We start from the raw sequence: 15,978 nt of genomic DNA, 5'->3' as shown, positions 1-15,978 counted from the left end.
TCCTAACGGTAGCATGTACAGAGTGAACAGCAGCGGTCCTAGTACTGAGCCTTGTGGTACGCCATACTGAACTTGATCGATAAGACATCTCTTCATTTACTGCTACAAACTGATAATGTTCAGATAAGTATGATTTAAACCATGCTAATGCAATTCCACTAATGCCAACATTTCGAGTCTATTTAAAAGAATATTGTGGTCAATGGTGTCAAATGCAGCACTAAGATCGAGTAACACTAATAGAGAGATACAACCACAATCAGATGATAAGAGCAAATCATTTGTGACTCTAATGAGAGCTGTCTCAGTGTATCGTCTAAATCCGGGATGAAAATCTTTAGGAACATAGTTATGAAGATACTGCCTTTTCTAGTATCTTTGATAGAAAAAAGTAGATTCGAGATCGGCCTGTAATTGACTAATTCTCTACGAACAAGTTGCGGCTTAATAACATCCAGCTGAAAAGTTTTTGGTACGTATCCTAATGACAAAGATGAATTAATGATTTTAAGAAGAGGATCTATGACCTCTGGAAGCATGTCTTTTAATAGCTTAGTCAGTATAGGGTCTAACATACATGTTGCTTTTGATGATTTAACGAGTTTAGACAATTCTTCCTCTCCTATAGCAACGAATGAATGGATTTGTTCATCGGGGTCTATAGAACGATATCTGCGATACTGTAGTAGATGTTTGCGTTGTTATCATTTTCTCTCTGATATTATCAATCTTGCAAGTAAAAAATTCAAAAAAGTCATTACTGCTGTGCTGTTTGAAAAAGCTCTGAAGTTGAAGCTTTATTTCTTATTAATTTAGCCACTGTTGGAAATAAATACCTAAGGGTGTAATTTTTAAGATTAAGGGAGAATACAAAAAAAGCACAAATAAATGGCAGGTAATACATTGAAATGTGACACTTTCAATTAGAAAGACAGAAATAGTATCTCCTTGTAAAAACTTACTACAGTAGCTACTCTTTATTTGCAAAAAATAAAAAAAAAAGCTCAGGAACCATATTTTCCAGAGGCTGTTCGACTGACAAATTCCTGCTCTTCTACTCTGCAATAACATAGATAATATGATCTATTACTAATTATTGCACTGTTTTTATTCTTGCATCATGAATTTTAGTTTTTTATTACTATTGTGCTATTTATTGACGAAGCTGCTTAGACATACACTCTAGTTTCTATTGTTTTATTGGTTAATGTTTTTATCTTGTGGTTTGGCTGGGACCTTAGTACTTATTTTCGTTCCTTCATGTGAAAATGATATGGAATGACAATAAAAGAACCTCGACCTTACTTTTATAGTGTACTGAGGTTATGTGACAAAAGTTGAGAGATTTATCATTGCATACTGCATACTTTTTGTAGTATATACTATTAAATATATAGCATGCTCTATAAACTAACATATAGTAGATGCATAGTCTTTATGATTCTGTATTCAGTGCATAACTGTAATGAGTGGAGGTGTCCGCGGAGGGACGTCTGTGGGAACAATGAGCTGCTGGTTTCTTGGGTAAATATTTTCCCTCTCTGCCCACTCACTGGACACAGGAACGCTGGGAACGACAGCCGAGACAGGACATGTGAAGTGGACAGAGGACACACGAGCCGGCGTTTCTTCTGAGGACACCGGCACGACACTGATTTCTGCATGGCTGTCATGGCAACACATGCTGCTAATTTCACACTCTAATTTGCAGTGATTTGATTGGCCAAAAATAGTTTGTGGTGGAAGACACAGACACACATCATCTATCAAGACGCTCACACACTCAACGCACATCCTCAGCTGCTTCAGATAGGACTGTACACTGAAGGTAAGCTACAGCACGCTTGTTGCAGGAACTCTCTATCAACCTGATTTATAAATGCCATAAAGACTCTTAACAGAACACAGATTTCTGGCATCTCTCATGTTGTCTGTCATTGTGTGAATGTGTATATCTGGTAGATCCTGGCATGTGTGCATCATTTGTTTGATTTAATTTATTAATTTATTAAATGTGGAAATTGACTACAGAATGCACATTATCCGACTCATAACCAAACAAATGGATGGATGGATATAAAATACATTAACGTTCATAAATAAGTTGGGGTCTCTAAAAAATAAATAATTTTATTCAGCAAGGCAGCATCAGATCATCATATACTGATTTCTGAAGGATCATGTGACACTGAAGACTGAAATTTCAGCTTTGGTCACAGGAATAAATTACATTTTACTATATATTCACATAGAAAACAGCATATATAAGGATTAAATTAAGCAGATTTTAGTGTTAAATTATTAAATGTATAACTATTATATAAAAAAAAAACTAAAGTTTAGCTAAAGCAGACAAAATGATTTGGATTGAGAATTTGAATAGTCAATATGTCACACAAAGATGCCATCTTTTGAGAAAACTGTCACTTCTGGTTTCAATTTTTAATTAACTTACACTAAGTACATCTGTGGCGAGGGACGGCCGAGGGACGTGAGAAAACGGCGCAAGGCCGGTGGTGCGATTGCTAATGAGCAACACCTGTATAGCACACCGGTCTCGCATCTCTCACGGATCAGCGGAAGCATAAAGGGGGAGCGATGACATTAATGATCGAGAGAGGAACAGGCCTGATTTTAGTTGTTCTGGTTTTTGTATTTGTGTTTTATTTTAGCCAGCAGTCGTCCGCGAGGGGGTGCTGGCCGTTATGTTTATTTTGGGTAAGCCAGCAGTCATCCGCGAGGGGCTGCTGGCGGTATTTTAGTTTGTTTATTTTATTTTAAATAAAGTTTGTTAAATGTTCGCCGGTTCCCGCCTCCTTCTTCCCTGAACATTGTTACAACATCTTAATTTCATAATCTACTATTGTCTTTGAGATATGGTTAAAGCTACTGCTGAATGTAGCCTACTGCAAGCATTTATAGTAAACCAAAATATACTTTAATATCATTTACATTTAAACTTGTCATGAATTTAAATACACATCTGTTATGATGAAGTTGCAATTTAGCAGCTATACATTTAAAATATGTAACTTATGATATAAATATGTGGCATGACAGTGGCATGAACTGTATTTTTAAATCTATGTAATGTGAGTCTGTCTTGTTTTTCTAACCATTTTATTTGCTGGTGAGCCCCAATTCTCCACCTTGGTGAACAATAAAGACATACAATACAATGCAATACAATACAATACAGTACAATACAATACATTACAATAGCTACAATAAAATACAATACAATACAAATATTTTACATGTCAACACATAAAAATGAGTGTAGGCTATGCTACTTCTTTAACAAAAGACTATTAAAAAAGTTTTACTTTTATGTTTATATTATTATTGCATTTTTTTAAATTACCAAAGTGTATCTCTTTAAGGTCACTTACATGACATTCAATATAATTAATATGAACTGCAAGGACTTTTGAAGTACGCGCTAAGTGCACATTCAATAGGCTACAATTAAGCACACATTTTTCACAAGTGTATACCTGATTAATTCGCCAGTAGAGTAGAGCTGATCGCTGGCTAGTGTAATCAGACGAGTGTAGGTCACTGTGGGACTGCGTTATGCCTCTTCACTCTGCAGATGGCAGCACATGAGCTCTCATCTCATCTCATCTGGTGTGTGTTGGATCTGTGCTGTTCTCCGTCAGTGTAAATCCCGTCTCTCCAGCATGGCGACTGTAAGGACGCGCGTATGCGGCATCTGAAGCGTCTCTCGGCGGCAGCAGAGCACAGCATCACCGCTGACACCAGCGCGTCTGTGGGAAAACGCACACTTCGACACGGGGGACTTATAATCGGGGTAAGCGTGTCCATTGTTCTACTCATATTCACAGTGCTCTGTGCTTGGATGAGATTAAGGGGTAAATCTAGCCCCAGATTTGAGCCTGAGAACTGCCGTGACATTGCTGGAGCTCCGTACCGTTATATTCCCATTATGCACTGACACGCGATCTGCTACAGGAGTCCATTCATTCACCTGAGGAAGCCCAGTGCGAAAAGCACATCGGGATTATATATTTCCCATAAAGACCTTGTATTATACGTCAATAGACCTGTCCTGTCTGCGCTTTGTTCAGTGCACACCGCTTTTACGCGCACGACGCGACGCGACCGGCGCGGTCTTCATTACAAGCGCGTGATAACGTTATATTTTGACTCGCTGCCATTTAATTTCCTCCGTTTGTGCATTTCGTGCTATGAACTGTATTCGTTATGATATTTGTTAAAATAACGCACTCTTATCGTATTTCAGTCAAAGCCAGCTTTTTTGATTTCTGAATAGCATTGTAGCAAATGATCTGTAACATAATTTCGCTCTTTTAAAGTAGAAACTGTAAAGTCAATTTATGATTTCAGTTCAAAATAATTGCGTTACACCTGATCCTGATTGGTCAGTGAACGCTATGAGGTGACGTCTATCCTCGACGCGACGCGACAAGAGCGCATTGAAAGAACAGCGCGTCGCGGAAGAGCCATTCCGAGGTCGTTCCATTTTTATTCTAGATTTTATGTTGAAAGGCCACGAAAGGGAACTATAATAGAAAATGGTCTGCCTTTTAATTGTGGATTACATTGGAGTTATATGTTAACAAAGGTGAATAAAATCAGGAAAAGAGGTCCACATAGGAAGCTCGAGAGCCATTTCTCTGAGCGTTTTGATCGTCTCTATATTCTTAATTGCGTTTTTTTGTTGTAAATTATAGCCTACTTCTCAAACGCATGATGTGTTCTGCATGTGGCAGCTTCATCCCAGCCAAACAAAATACACCAGTGTCTGAAGATCATCACCATCAGTGCGTTGATTTTTCCAGTGCTTTTGTGGCATTTCTGAATGAATGGAATTTTTTAAAACACTACTGGCAAGTTTTGGCTGTGGATTTGGTTTTTGCAGTCTGGCACTGGTCTGATCTTTCACCCTCCTCTGAGAGCAGATCCGTGTTTTATTGCTTCTCCAGAAGATGTTTTATTGATAATAGAAAAACTACAATATAAAACTACACAGCACAAATTATAGATCAACAGCCATTTTTTATCAGAGGTCTGTTTTACACTGCACATTGATTCATTCGAATCCAATTTCTTTATTTTTATGTTTTATTTTATTTTTTTGTCCAACGGAACATATGAGCACAAAGCAGTGAATACTGAGAGTTTGCAAGGCTCTTTTGAAGATGACTTAGATACATGTAATGAAGGAGGAGAGCCAGTCACAGATGGTCATCTGATCCACAGAGATCAGTGTTTGTTTTTCCATGTTTTCCACTAACTTCTCGCTAACTCTCTCTGCTGCTCACTTTCTCTCTTCCGGTCTTGTTTCCTCTCCTCTTTTCTCACGTTGACCCTGGTTTAGAAGTGATGACATCAGTGCTCTGGCATGTGTGATAAACAGTGAACATGATGGGAGCAGAGAAGGAGGGATATGAGAAGCTGGGTCTCTGTAATACTGTAGGCTCATTGTCTGATGAGAGCAATATAACATCAGGCCAAAAAGGCTAGTGTAACCTTCACATGACTGACATGTCAGGAAACATCACTATAAATACACAACCTCTTAATTTAAACATTTCCATTATTCTTTCTCGCATATTACCTTTCATTTAGTATGTAATCTAGCTGCTTGTAAATGTAAAAGGTCTGCAAAGTTTCATCTGACCAATCGGAGCAGAGTAGACCAATCACAACAGACTGAGTCATGTGACCAATCAGATCAGAGCAGACCAATCACAACATACTGGGCAATCTGACCAATCAGAGCCGAGTAGACCAATCACAACAGACTGGGTCATCTGACCAATCGGAGCAGAGTAGACCAATCACAACAGACTGGGTCATCTGACCAATCGGAGCAGAGTAGACCAATCACAACAGACTAGTCCATCTGACCAATCGGAGCAGAGTAGACCAATCACAACAGACTGGATCAAACATCTCTATAAAAACACAACCTCTTAATTTAACATTTTCATTACGTTTTCTCATATATTACCTTTCATTTAGTATGTAATCTAGCTGCTTGTAAATGTAAAAGGTCTGCAAAGTTCCATCAGACCAATCACAACAGACTAGTCCATCTGACCTATCAGAGCAGAGTAGACCAATCACAACAGACTAGTCCATCTGACCAATCACAGCAGAGTAGACCAATCACAACAGACTAGTCCATCTGACCAATCACAGCAGAGTAGACCAATCACAACAGACTAGTCCATCTGACCAATCACAGCAGAGTAGACCAATCACAACAGACTAGTCCATCTGACCAATCACAGCAGAGTAGACCAATCACAACAGACTAGTCCATCTGACCAATCACAGCAGAGTAGACCAATCACAACAGACTGGGTCATCTGACCAATCAGAGCAGAGTAGACCAATCACAACAGACTAGTCCATCTGACCAATCACAGCAGAGTAGACCAATCACAACAGACTAGTCCATCTGACCAATCACAGCAGAGTAGACCAATCACAACAGACTAGTCCATCTGATCAATCACAGCAGAGTAGACCAATCACAACAGACTGGGTCATCTGACCAATCAGAGCAGAGTAGACCAATCACAACAGACTAGTCCATCTGACCAATCACAGCAGAGTAGACCAATCACAACAGACTAGTCCATCTGACCAATCAGAGCAGAGCAGCTCTCTGAAAGGAGGGGTTTAGAGTAACCGAAACCTTTATCGTTTCAGACACTGTGAGAAAAGAGCTGGTGCTGCGATGTGTATTAAGAGAAAATTAAACAGTTTTTTGACCTGAGATTCTTGTAAACCTGCTGTAGGAGACTCCAAAAGAAAATTAGAATAAAATAGAATATTATAATATATAATAATATATAATATATAGAATAATAGAATAATAAGGGAACTTATTAATATCCTTGTTGAGACATTTGGCCCCTACACTGCTAGTAAAACATGAATCAAACACACACAGTGTTAGTGCACCTCACATCGTGTAAGTCAGACTGTGGTGTGTGTGTGTGCAGGCCGAGTGAGGAAGACCATGGTGGAGCAGGGCCAGACGTCGCTGGCGGGGCAGAGGTTAGGGGCCCCAGAGACTCTGGGCATCAGCACGCTGGAGCCCGGACACAAGCCCCCTGCCATGCCACCGGGACGCCTGATGCCCCTCAGGGTGCTGCTGCTGGACGACTCCCAGCAGATATTCCACATATCCGTGAGTAATCATACCATACAACTCTGCTGCAATGTATGGACATGTAAGGACTGTTCACGTCAACCTGAATGTTCGGTCTGATTTTCGCATGCCATTTGTCTGTTCAGGCTAATGTTTAAAAATTGGCAGGTGGGCTAAATGAGAATGTGAATTCACTCTCTGACAGTAGGTGGCGCTCATTGAAACCGCTTGGACAAGAGTGTTATTGAGTGCATTGGTGCCGGACACTTTTTCAGCAAAATAGGTTCTCTTACGAGAGTATCTCTCGTACTGCGTAATATCTTACGCTATGGGGAAAACCTCTTTTCCACGAGATATTGAAGCCAAAAATTATCCTTTAATTTTGATTAATGTAAAACGCTGTGCGGCAGCGTGCAGACATAGGCAAGACGGCTCGCGCGCCTATTGGCTGCCCTGCGGCAACAGCAGCAAGCCTATCGAGAGAGGCCCTGCGTGACGTGACATCCAATGGGGGTGCTTCGCGCCCATTTCGTCGCGTCCCGCCAGAATAGGCGTGGCCTTGGCCTATAAATACGCTCGACAGGCTGATACAAACTGATTTTCAACTCTTCAGCGAAGCACTACTGCATCGCTGGATCCGGAGTGAGAAGCCGCGCCGTCTGATTGTAAGCCTTCCGCGGGACGAGCCTTCGAGCCTGAAGTCGCTGGCCTACACCTCGCCGCCTTCAGCCGCCGTACCTGCTACGCTTTCCGGCGTTCATATCCTTTTCACTGCTGAGTGTGTGTTCGCCGCTGCGACTCACACTCTATCTCTGTGTTGTATCTATTCTAAAAGAGCAAGCGTCTTTTTGAAGACGCTTCGTTCCTGTGGAACTATTGCCATGGTGACTCTGAGGACTCGCCTGGCATTTTCTCTCCGAGTCTGCACACCCGCCCGCTGTAGTGCCGCGCCGCAAAGCGCCGTATTCAGCGGGTCCTCGAGCCTTCTCCAGCCCGTGAAAGCTCGCCGGTTCGCCCGCCAGCTTCACCAGCTTCAATCGAGTCGCTCACTGACGGACAACGGCCGCCGCGCGCCGCCGCTTCCACCATTAGTGACGACAAGATAGCTGCATCGGTAGAGGAGGCCAGCTATTGCCATGGTGAGTGAGACTCCCGCCCGCTGTAGTGCCGCGCCGCAAAGCGCCGTACTCAGCGGGTCCCTGATCCTTCTCCAGCCGTGAAAGCTCGCCGGTTCGCCCGCCAGCTTCACCAGCTTCAATCGAGTCGCTCACTGACGGACAACGGCCGCCGCGCGCCGCCGCTTCCGCCATTAATGACGACGAGATAGCTGCATCTGTAGAGGAGGCCAGCTGCTATATCCCCGCGTCGGACAGTGAGGATTGGGCGAGCTCTGTGGATCTCCCCCTTCTGCCCGCGAGTCGTCAGGGAAACGGGCCAGCATTAAACCGCGGCTAGCTTTTCTTTACGTTATAAGAAAGCTACCCCGCCCCCCGTGGGCATGCGTCATCGGCGAAATGAGGATAGAGTGTATTTTTAGTCCCGCCGAGGCCGGACCAATCTCCATTCCTCAAACATTTCTCAGTTCCTCTTAGTTTGAGCGGCTGAAAATGTCAATATTGCAGCAATGAGCCTGTTGTATAACACGCACGCATGCAAACAAACGCCAACACACACAAAACTGTGATGACGCTCTATTATGTGGTCGAGCTATTTTAGGCTTTTGTCGTTTCCCCCTGTGGTTCAGTGGCGAAACCTACAGCCATCGCACGGGAGACCCGTGTTCGATCCCAGCTCTCGCAGCAGATAAAATTTAGTCTCGCCCGGCCAGACTTGCACTGATACTTTTCGCTCGTTCAGTTCCAAGAAAATGTGACTGTTCCAGTGTATTTTGCAGTAAACAAGCCGGTACCATGGCCCGCTTGCCTGCACACAAATGCTGTTTCCACGGCGACCCAGAAAAATCATATAAGCAATGTATTGTCTGGTATTCCGGCCACAGCCGATGGTGTTTTGAGTGTAATGAAAATGCCCACAGCCCAGTGTTCATTTCTACACACAAACACAGTGCAGGGCTCGCACATATGAAATCGACTCATGTCAATTGTGCATTAAATGTAGTGAATGTGCCCACAACCCAGTGCCCACAAACACTACACGCTGCATGTGCCACGTTTTCTGTAAAACGAAACCAACACACATACAGTCAGCTAAGACCCACGGTGTTTAAGTCTCGCCGCGGCCAGACTCCACCGAAACCTCTCGCTCGTTCAGTTCCAAACAATGTGACTGTTCCAGTGTATTTCGCAGTAAACAAGCCGGTACCACAGCCCGCTTGCCTGCACATTAACGCCATTTTTACGGCGACCCAGATAAATCCAATAAAGAGTGTATTTTCTGGTGTCCCGGCCATAGCCGATGGTGTTATGAGTGTTGTAAGAATGCCCACGTCACAGTGCCCATTCCCACACACAGACACAGCCCGCCACAGTTCAGGGCTAGCACAAATAAAATCGACTCATGTCGATTGTGCAAACGTAGTGAATGTGCCCACGACACAGTGCCCACAAACACTACACAGTTCGTGTCCCACGGTTTCTGTAAAAAACGAAACCAACACATATTCAGTCAGCGCAAGCCGACGGTGTTTTCAGTGCAGTAAATGTGCCCGCTGTCCCGCGCCCACATTCACTCACAGACACGCTGAACCCTACGGGGTTTGTCCCGCTCGTTCTCTCTCCACAATTTGTCATAGAGAAAGCGAGTGCGAACAGGCTGCCCGCCGTGATCGGCGCGCCCCCCGCCTCGCGCACTTTAAACACAGTGTTCATGTCTCAGCACACCGAAGCTCTGCAGCCGCCGCTGTGCCGCGGCCAGAGCCCGGATATCATTCTGCCTCTAGCTATCCACGCGAATGCATGGGCAATGCTTCCCGGGGTATCAGAATCGGTGTTGAACACTATAAAGAGAGGCTATTCGCTACAGTTCGCTCGACGTCCCCGCCGTTGCACGGCGCGTGTCGAAACCACGGTGGACAATGAAGTATCTCATCTACTTCGAACCGATATAGCGAAACTACTGAGCAAAGGGGCCATAGAACCTTTATCTCAGGCTCAGAGCGAAGGGGGTGTATACAGCAGATATTTTCTGGTACCGAAAAAAGACGGGGGTCTCAGACCCATTCTAGATCTGCGACAATTGAACAAAGCGCTTCTGAAACGCAAGTTCAAAATGCTGACAACCAGCAAAATCCTCGCGCACGTGCGCCAGGGAGACTGGTTCATGTCAATAGATCTGAAAGACGCCTATTTCCAAATACAGATTGCGTCACGTCACAGGCGATTCTTGAGATTCGCCTTCGAGGGCCAGGCATATCAATACACAGTCCTACCGTTCGGCCTGTCTCCAGCACCCCGTATATTCACGAAGTGCATGGACGCGGCTCTCGCACCCCTGAGACTTCAGGGCATGCGAATTTTGAACTACTTGGACGACTGGTTGATTCTAGCTCGATCACGATCAGAGCTCATAGAACACAAGACCGCATTACTCGAGCATCTCGAGAATTTGGGTCTCACAGTCAATTGGGCGAAGAGTTCGCTGTCTCCCAGCCAGAAAATCTCCTTTCTGGGAACAGTGATGGACTCGCTGTCTATGACAGCACGTCTGTCGCCGGAGCGAGGACTGAACATTCAGCGCGCCGTGAAATCCTTCCGCCGCGGCCCTATAGTCCAGCTCAAACGGTTTCAGAAAATGCTGGGCCTCATGGCCTCAGCATCTTCAGTACTTCAGCTGGGCCTGCTTCGCATGCGCCCACTGCAGTTATGGCTGAAAGCACGAGTTCCGCCCGGGGCTTGGGCCGCTGGTCTGTTTCGCCTCAGGGTCGACAGGAAATGCGTCTCGGCTCTGAAACCTTGAAAAAAGCCGACTGGTACCAGTCAGGCGTGAGTCTGGGGACTCCCTCGAGTGTGATGGTGGTGTCCACGGATGCCTCCACCTCGGGGTGGGGAGCGCTGCTCGAGGGCAGACCGTTCTTTGGCCAGTGGTCAGAACGGGAGAAGCTCCTACACATAAACTGTCTAGAAATGCTGGCAGTAGACAACGCGCTAAGGCGTTTTTGTCCCCAGATAAAAGGCCGCCACGTCTTAGTCCGGTCGGACAACATGTCAGTGGTGGCGTACATAAATCACCAGGGCGGCGTCAGGTCCCGAAGCCTTTACAGGCTGACGAAACGCTTCCCTGTGCTGGGCTCAGCACAACCTGCTTTCACTGAAAGCAGCGCATGTGCCTGGTCACCTGAATCTGGGACCAGACAGACTGTCCAGAAACAATGTCCAAGCAGGGGAATGGTCGCTGCACCCGCAGACGATCCAACTGCTGTGGGAGACATTCGGCAGAGCGCAGGTTGACCTGTTCGCGTCCCAGGAAAACGCTCACTGTCCGAACTTTTTCTCCAAGAGCAGGGACGCGCTGGCCCACGTATGGCCCCGACGCCCCCTCTATGCTTTACCCCCCGTCTCGCTCCTGCCTCAAGTGCTGGAACGAATCAGGGAAAATGGATGCCCAGTGCTGCTCGTGGCTCCGCTATGGACGAACCAAACCTGGTTCCCAGTCCTGATGCAGCTGGCCAGCACTGCCCCGTGGCCGATACCGGTGAGGAGAGACCTCCTCTCTCAGGCAAAGGGCTCGATTTGGCATCCTCGCCCGGAGTTATGGTCCCTACATGTGTGGGCCATCAACGGGTACCCGCTAACCTCCCGGAGGGAGTGTTAAACACGATCACGCAGGCTAGGGCCCCGTCTCCGACGGCTCTACTCCTCGAAATGGTCAGTGTTCTCTACCTGGTGTCAAGCTCAGGGCTTTTCACCCGTAGACTGCGGGGTTACGGAAGTGCTCTCCTTCCTTCAGGAGCTGCTGGATAAGGGTAGAACCCCGTCCACGCTCAAAGTATACGTGGCGGCCATAGCGGCGTTTGCAAAACCGACGTCTGGCCAGTCACTGGGGAAGAACGACCTCGTCGTGCGATTCCCCAGGGGAGCTCGGAGGCTGAATCCTTCCAGACCTCCCTCAGTCCCTATGTGGGACCTTTCTACGGTTCTGGAAGCCCTGAAAGGTGCCCCATTCGAGCCAATCCATTTGTCAGACATGAAGCACCTGTCTTTCAAAACGGTATTTCTTGTGGCTCTTGCTTCAATGAAGCGCGTGGGGGACTTGCAAGCGCTTTCAGTAAGCGCGTCCTGTATTGAGTTTGGTTCTAATGACTCAAAAGTCATACTCAAACCAAGGCACGGGCACGTGCTAAAATCCCTCAACACACCGTTCAGGGCCCAGGTTATTTCCCTGTGCGCCCTCCCGGTGAACAATGCGGAAGCGGATGCTAATCTCCTTTGCCTGTCAGGCCGCTGAGGGCTTATGTGTCCCGCTCGTCTGTCTTCAGGCAGACCGAGCAGCTCTTTGTTTTGTTTGGCGGACGCTCCAAGGGACTGGCCGCATCAAAACAGAGCCTATCCAGATGGATAGTCGATGCCATAGTGCTGGCTTACACTTCTAAGGGCCTGCGGTGTCCTTTGGGTGTCAGAGCGCACTCCACGAGAGGCGTGGCCTCTTCGTGGGCGTGGTCTAGTGGGATTTCCTTGCATGATATCTGTATGGCGGCGGGCTGGGCCTCGCCGTCTACATTTATAAGGTTCTATAACCTAGAAGTTCCCGCCTTACAGGCCAAGCTGCTGTCGGTCTAGAATTCAGTACTATCTGTCCCGCTGCGCCGGCGCAGAATGCTGAGTTTTGATTGAGTATCGCTCACTGATCGATGGAACAGCTCCATGGGTGTTGAATAGCCCGTATTTTTGCCCAGTTCAGGCTGAACGCGTTCACCCTGTCTGCGGGATATACTGTTGACATAACTAGCTCCTATGGGATGCTATTTCGTGGGGAATGATGCTGGTAGCCTCTCTTCTCCGACTCTCTGTGAGTCTACGGTGATTATGCACTATATGAGCCCCGGGCTACTGCCCTTGGGACTTTGGTGTCGGATCCCAGTACGCACGGCGTCTTACATTGTGTTCCCCATAGCGTAAGATATTACGCAGTACGAGAGATACTCTCGTAAGAGAACGTACTCGGTTACTAACGTAACCTCGGTTCTCTCTAGAGAGGGAACGAGTACTGCGTATCTTGCCGTGCATACAACAGCGCTGGTTCGCTTCAGCGTTGAAAACCAGTTTGTATCAGCCTGTCGAGCGTATTTATAGGCCAAGGCCACGCCTATTCTGGCGGGACGCGACGAAATGGGCGCGAAGCACCCCCATTGGATGTCACGTCACGCAGGGCCTCTCTCGATAGGCTTGCTGCTGTTGCCGCAGGGCAGCCAATAGGCGCGCGAGCCGTCTTGCCTATGTCTGCACGCTGCCGCACAGCGTTTTACATTAATCAAAATTAAAGGATAATTTTTGGCTTCAATATCTCGTGGAAAAGAGGTTTTCCCCATAGCGTAAGATATTACGCAGTACTCGTTCCCTCTCTAGAGAGAACCGAGGTTACGTTAGTAACCGAGTACGTTTCGGAAGTATTTTTTGCATTCATTTCTCCCATAGGGATTAAAAAAAAAATAAAGTTTTCATGAAAGCATTATAAGCCAACTATGAGGTGAATCACAACTTTACAAATTTTGATTTAAAGGAAAACAAATATTTTGAAAAATGACAAAAGACAAAAGTTACAAGACTGTGCATTTAACGGGAAAGAGAACTAATCAAATTAATGAATCAATTTTAAAATTATTGCACAGATATAAAACAATTCATTTAAAGTTGTTGATTATATATATAGAAACAATATATGTAAAGTTTATTGCTAAATATGTATGTATATTTACAAATATTTAAGGATTTTGAGAGCGATATGGTCGATATGCGATATATGGTAATTCCCAGATAACAAAATGATATTATAAGAACATTTTGCTAAACTTCCCATTAAGTTATGAAAATGTTATTTCTGAATGTTTTCTGTCCGTTATTTAATTATTTTATGTAATGCCTTCCATACCCCGGTGGCCGGCCAGTCGAAAGGGAAAAGCGAAATGATTGTCCGCTTCCTAAGGTGAGCAAGCAGGCTTAACCCTCCACCCCCATACAGTGCCCTACTGGGACCTATCAACGGTCCTCAGGGCCCTCAAAGGGCCTCCATTCGAGCCGGTACAATCAACCTCGCTCAAAACTGCATTACTGCTAGCCTTAGCATCAGTCAAGCGAGTGGGGGACCTACAAGTGCTCTCTGTCAGCGCTTCCTGTCTGGAGTTTGGTCCGGGCGACTCTAAAGTTATCCTCAAACCAAGACACGGCTACGTGCCCAAAGTGCTTTCAACCCCGTTCAAAGCACAGGTAATGACACTTTCTGCTCTTCCCACATGGGAAGACGAGCAACAATTACACCTACTCTGCCCGGTCCGGGCTCTGAGAACTTATATGCAACGCTCCGCCCAGCACAGACATCCGGAGCAGCTCTTGGTAAGCTTCGGTGGCCGCACCAAAGGGCTTCCGGTCACGAAGCAAAGATTATCCCGATGGCTGGTGGATGCTATCGCTCTAGTATACGCTTCTATGAGCCAGAAATGCCCCATAGGCGTCAGAGCTCCCTCCACTAGAGGCATTGCCTCCTCCTGGGCATGGTCTAGTGGAGTGGTTCTCAAACTTTTTTCATCGCGCCCCAACTTAAATCTTAAAAAGAAAAACGTGCAATGAAAAACACCAGCAATAGTTTCACTTTGTAATGTCATTATTTCATTTAACAGTAAGAGAGAATATGTGTTAAAATTTCTCTTTAAGTAGGCTGTGTGCCCTATCTCTTTCTCTGTATTTTCGCATGGGGGGAAAAAACGAGGATTCGTTCCCACAAATGATTAATTAAATCCCTCTTTTTAGCTGAAGTTGGCAGTAAATGGAAGCTGCTCTAGTCTTTTCTTCCCTGTTGTGACGTACATCTGATGCTGCGTCTGAACACTCAGGCCGTGACTGTCGCCTCGCTGCGGGCAATATTTGCGGACAAAGGAACCTCACGAAACTGATTTCTGACAGACTTCTGAGGCAGCGTAATGGTTTAATGATTTACAGCAAAATAGAGTGAGCTTTAGTGAAAACTAAGCGAATATTTAATTACTATAATAGTAATATCTCGCTAGAAATGAAATAAGATGTAGAAAAAGTTGGTCAAAAACATACATTTACACACAAACTGACCACCAACTGCAACTTTCAGACAGCATATTTATTTTTCTAGCTCAACTGTCACAGAATGGAAAGCTCAGGATTGTGGGATATCGAAGACAGTGGAGGATACATCTATGCAGCCTTCAAAAATCGTTCAGATGAAGGAATCTCCGGAGAATAATCCAGCTAACATTGAATTTGGACGTGCCTTGATGCCTTCCTACCTTGAAATGTGTCCTCCAGTGACAGCACAAGCTTTCGGACGCAGTCTGAGTGAAACTCGAACAAGAACAAATGTTGGGCGGGGCTTGATTTTGTCCGTGTGGAATTGATTGGATGGTTGTGGTTTGCTATTGGTGGATCTCATGTGAGTGACAGGTTGCCCCGCCCTCGTCATCAGAGAAGAGAAGAGATGAGCTGCTAGAGGAAGGGGAAGTTATTCTGATTAAATAAATTTAAATGAGTGAACAAATGAGTATAACAAGGCCACGGTTTACCTAAAACAAGTTCTTAATTCAGGGCCACAATATCTCCTTTTCCTCTGCATATCATGTCATTTTTTTTAACTTAGCACTAAAAAAGTACTGATAAATCAGGTCACTGACACACACACACACACAC

The 15,978-nt window shown here is 45.5% G+C and overlaps 1 protein-coding gene across 2 annotated transcripts in view; it reads left to right on the top strand.

Annotated features, from left to right (window-relative positions):
* The first annotated feature begins 3,632 nt into the window (after positions 1 to 3,632).
* Positions 3,633 to 15,978, top strand: part of LOC143730869 (FERM, ARHGEF and pleckstrin domain-containing protein 1) — a 58,119-nt gene continuing 45,773 nt past the window's right edge. The window contains exons 1-2 of one of the 2 annotated variants that reach the window (XM_077221447.1): positions 3,633 to 3,814; positions 7,005 to 7,192. In XM_077221447.1, coding sequence (XP_077077562.1) covers positions 7,022 to 7,192 — 171 coding nt within the window. In that variant the 5' untranslated portion in view covers positions 3,633 to 3,814; positions 7,005 to 7,021. The remainder of the gene's footprint in view (positions 3,815 to 7,004; positions 7,193 to 15,978) is intronic. The other variant, XM_077221448.1, reaches the window with a different exon arrangement.

Source organism: Siphateles boraxobius, unplaced genomic scaffold (assembly GCF_051911475.1).
Source record: "Siphateles boraxobius isolate OS27281-9 unplaced genomic scaffold, OSU_SipBor_1 83, whole genome shotgun sequence".
NCBI classification, from domain to species: Eukaryota; Metazoa; Chordata; class Actinopteri; order Cypriniformes; family Leuciscidae; genus Siphateles; species Siphateles boraxobius.
This window is presented reverse-complemented; position numbering and strand designations above follow the sequence as displayed.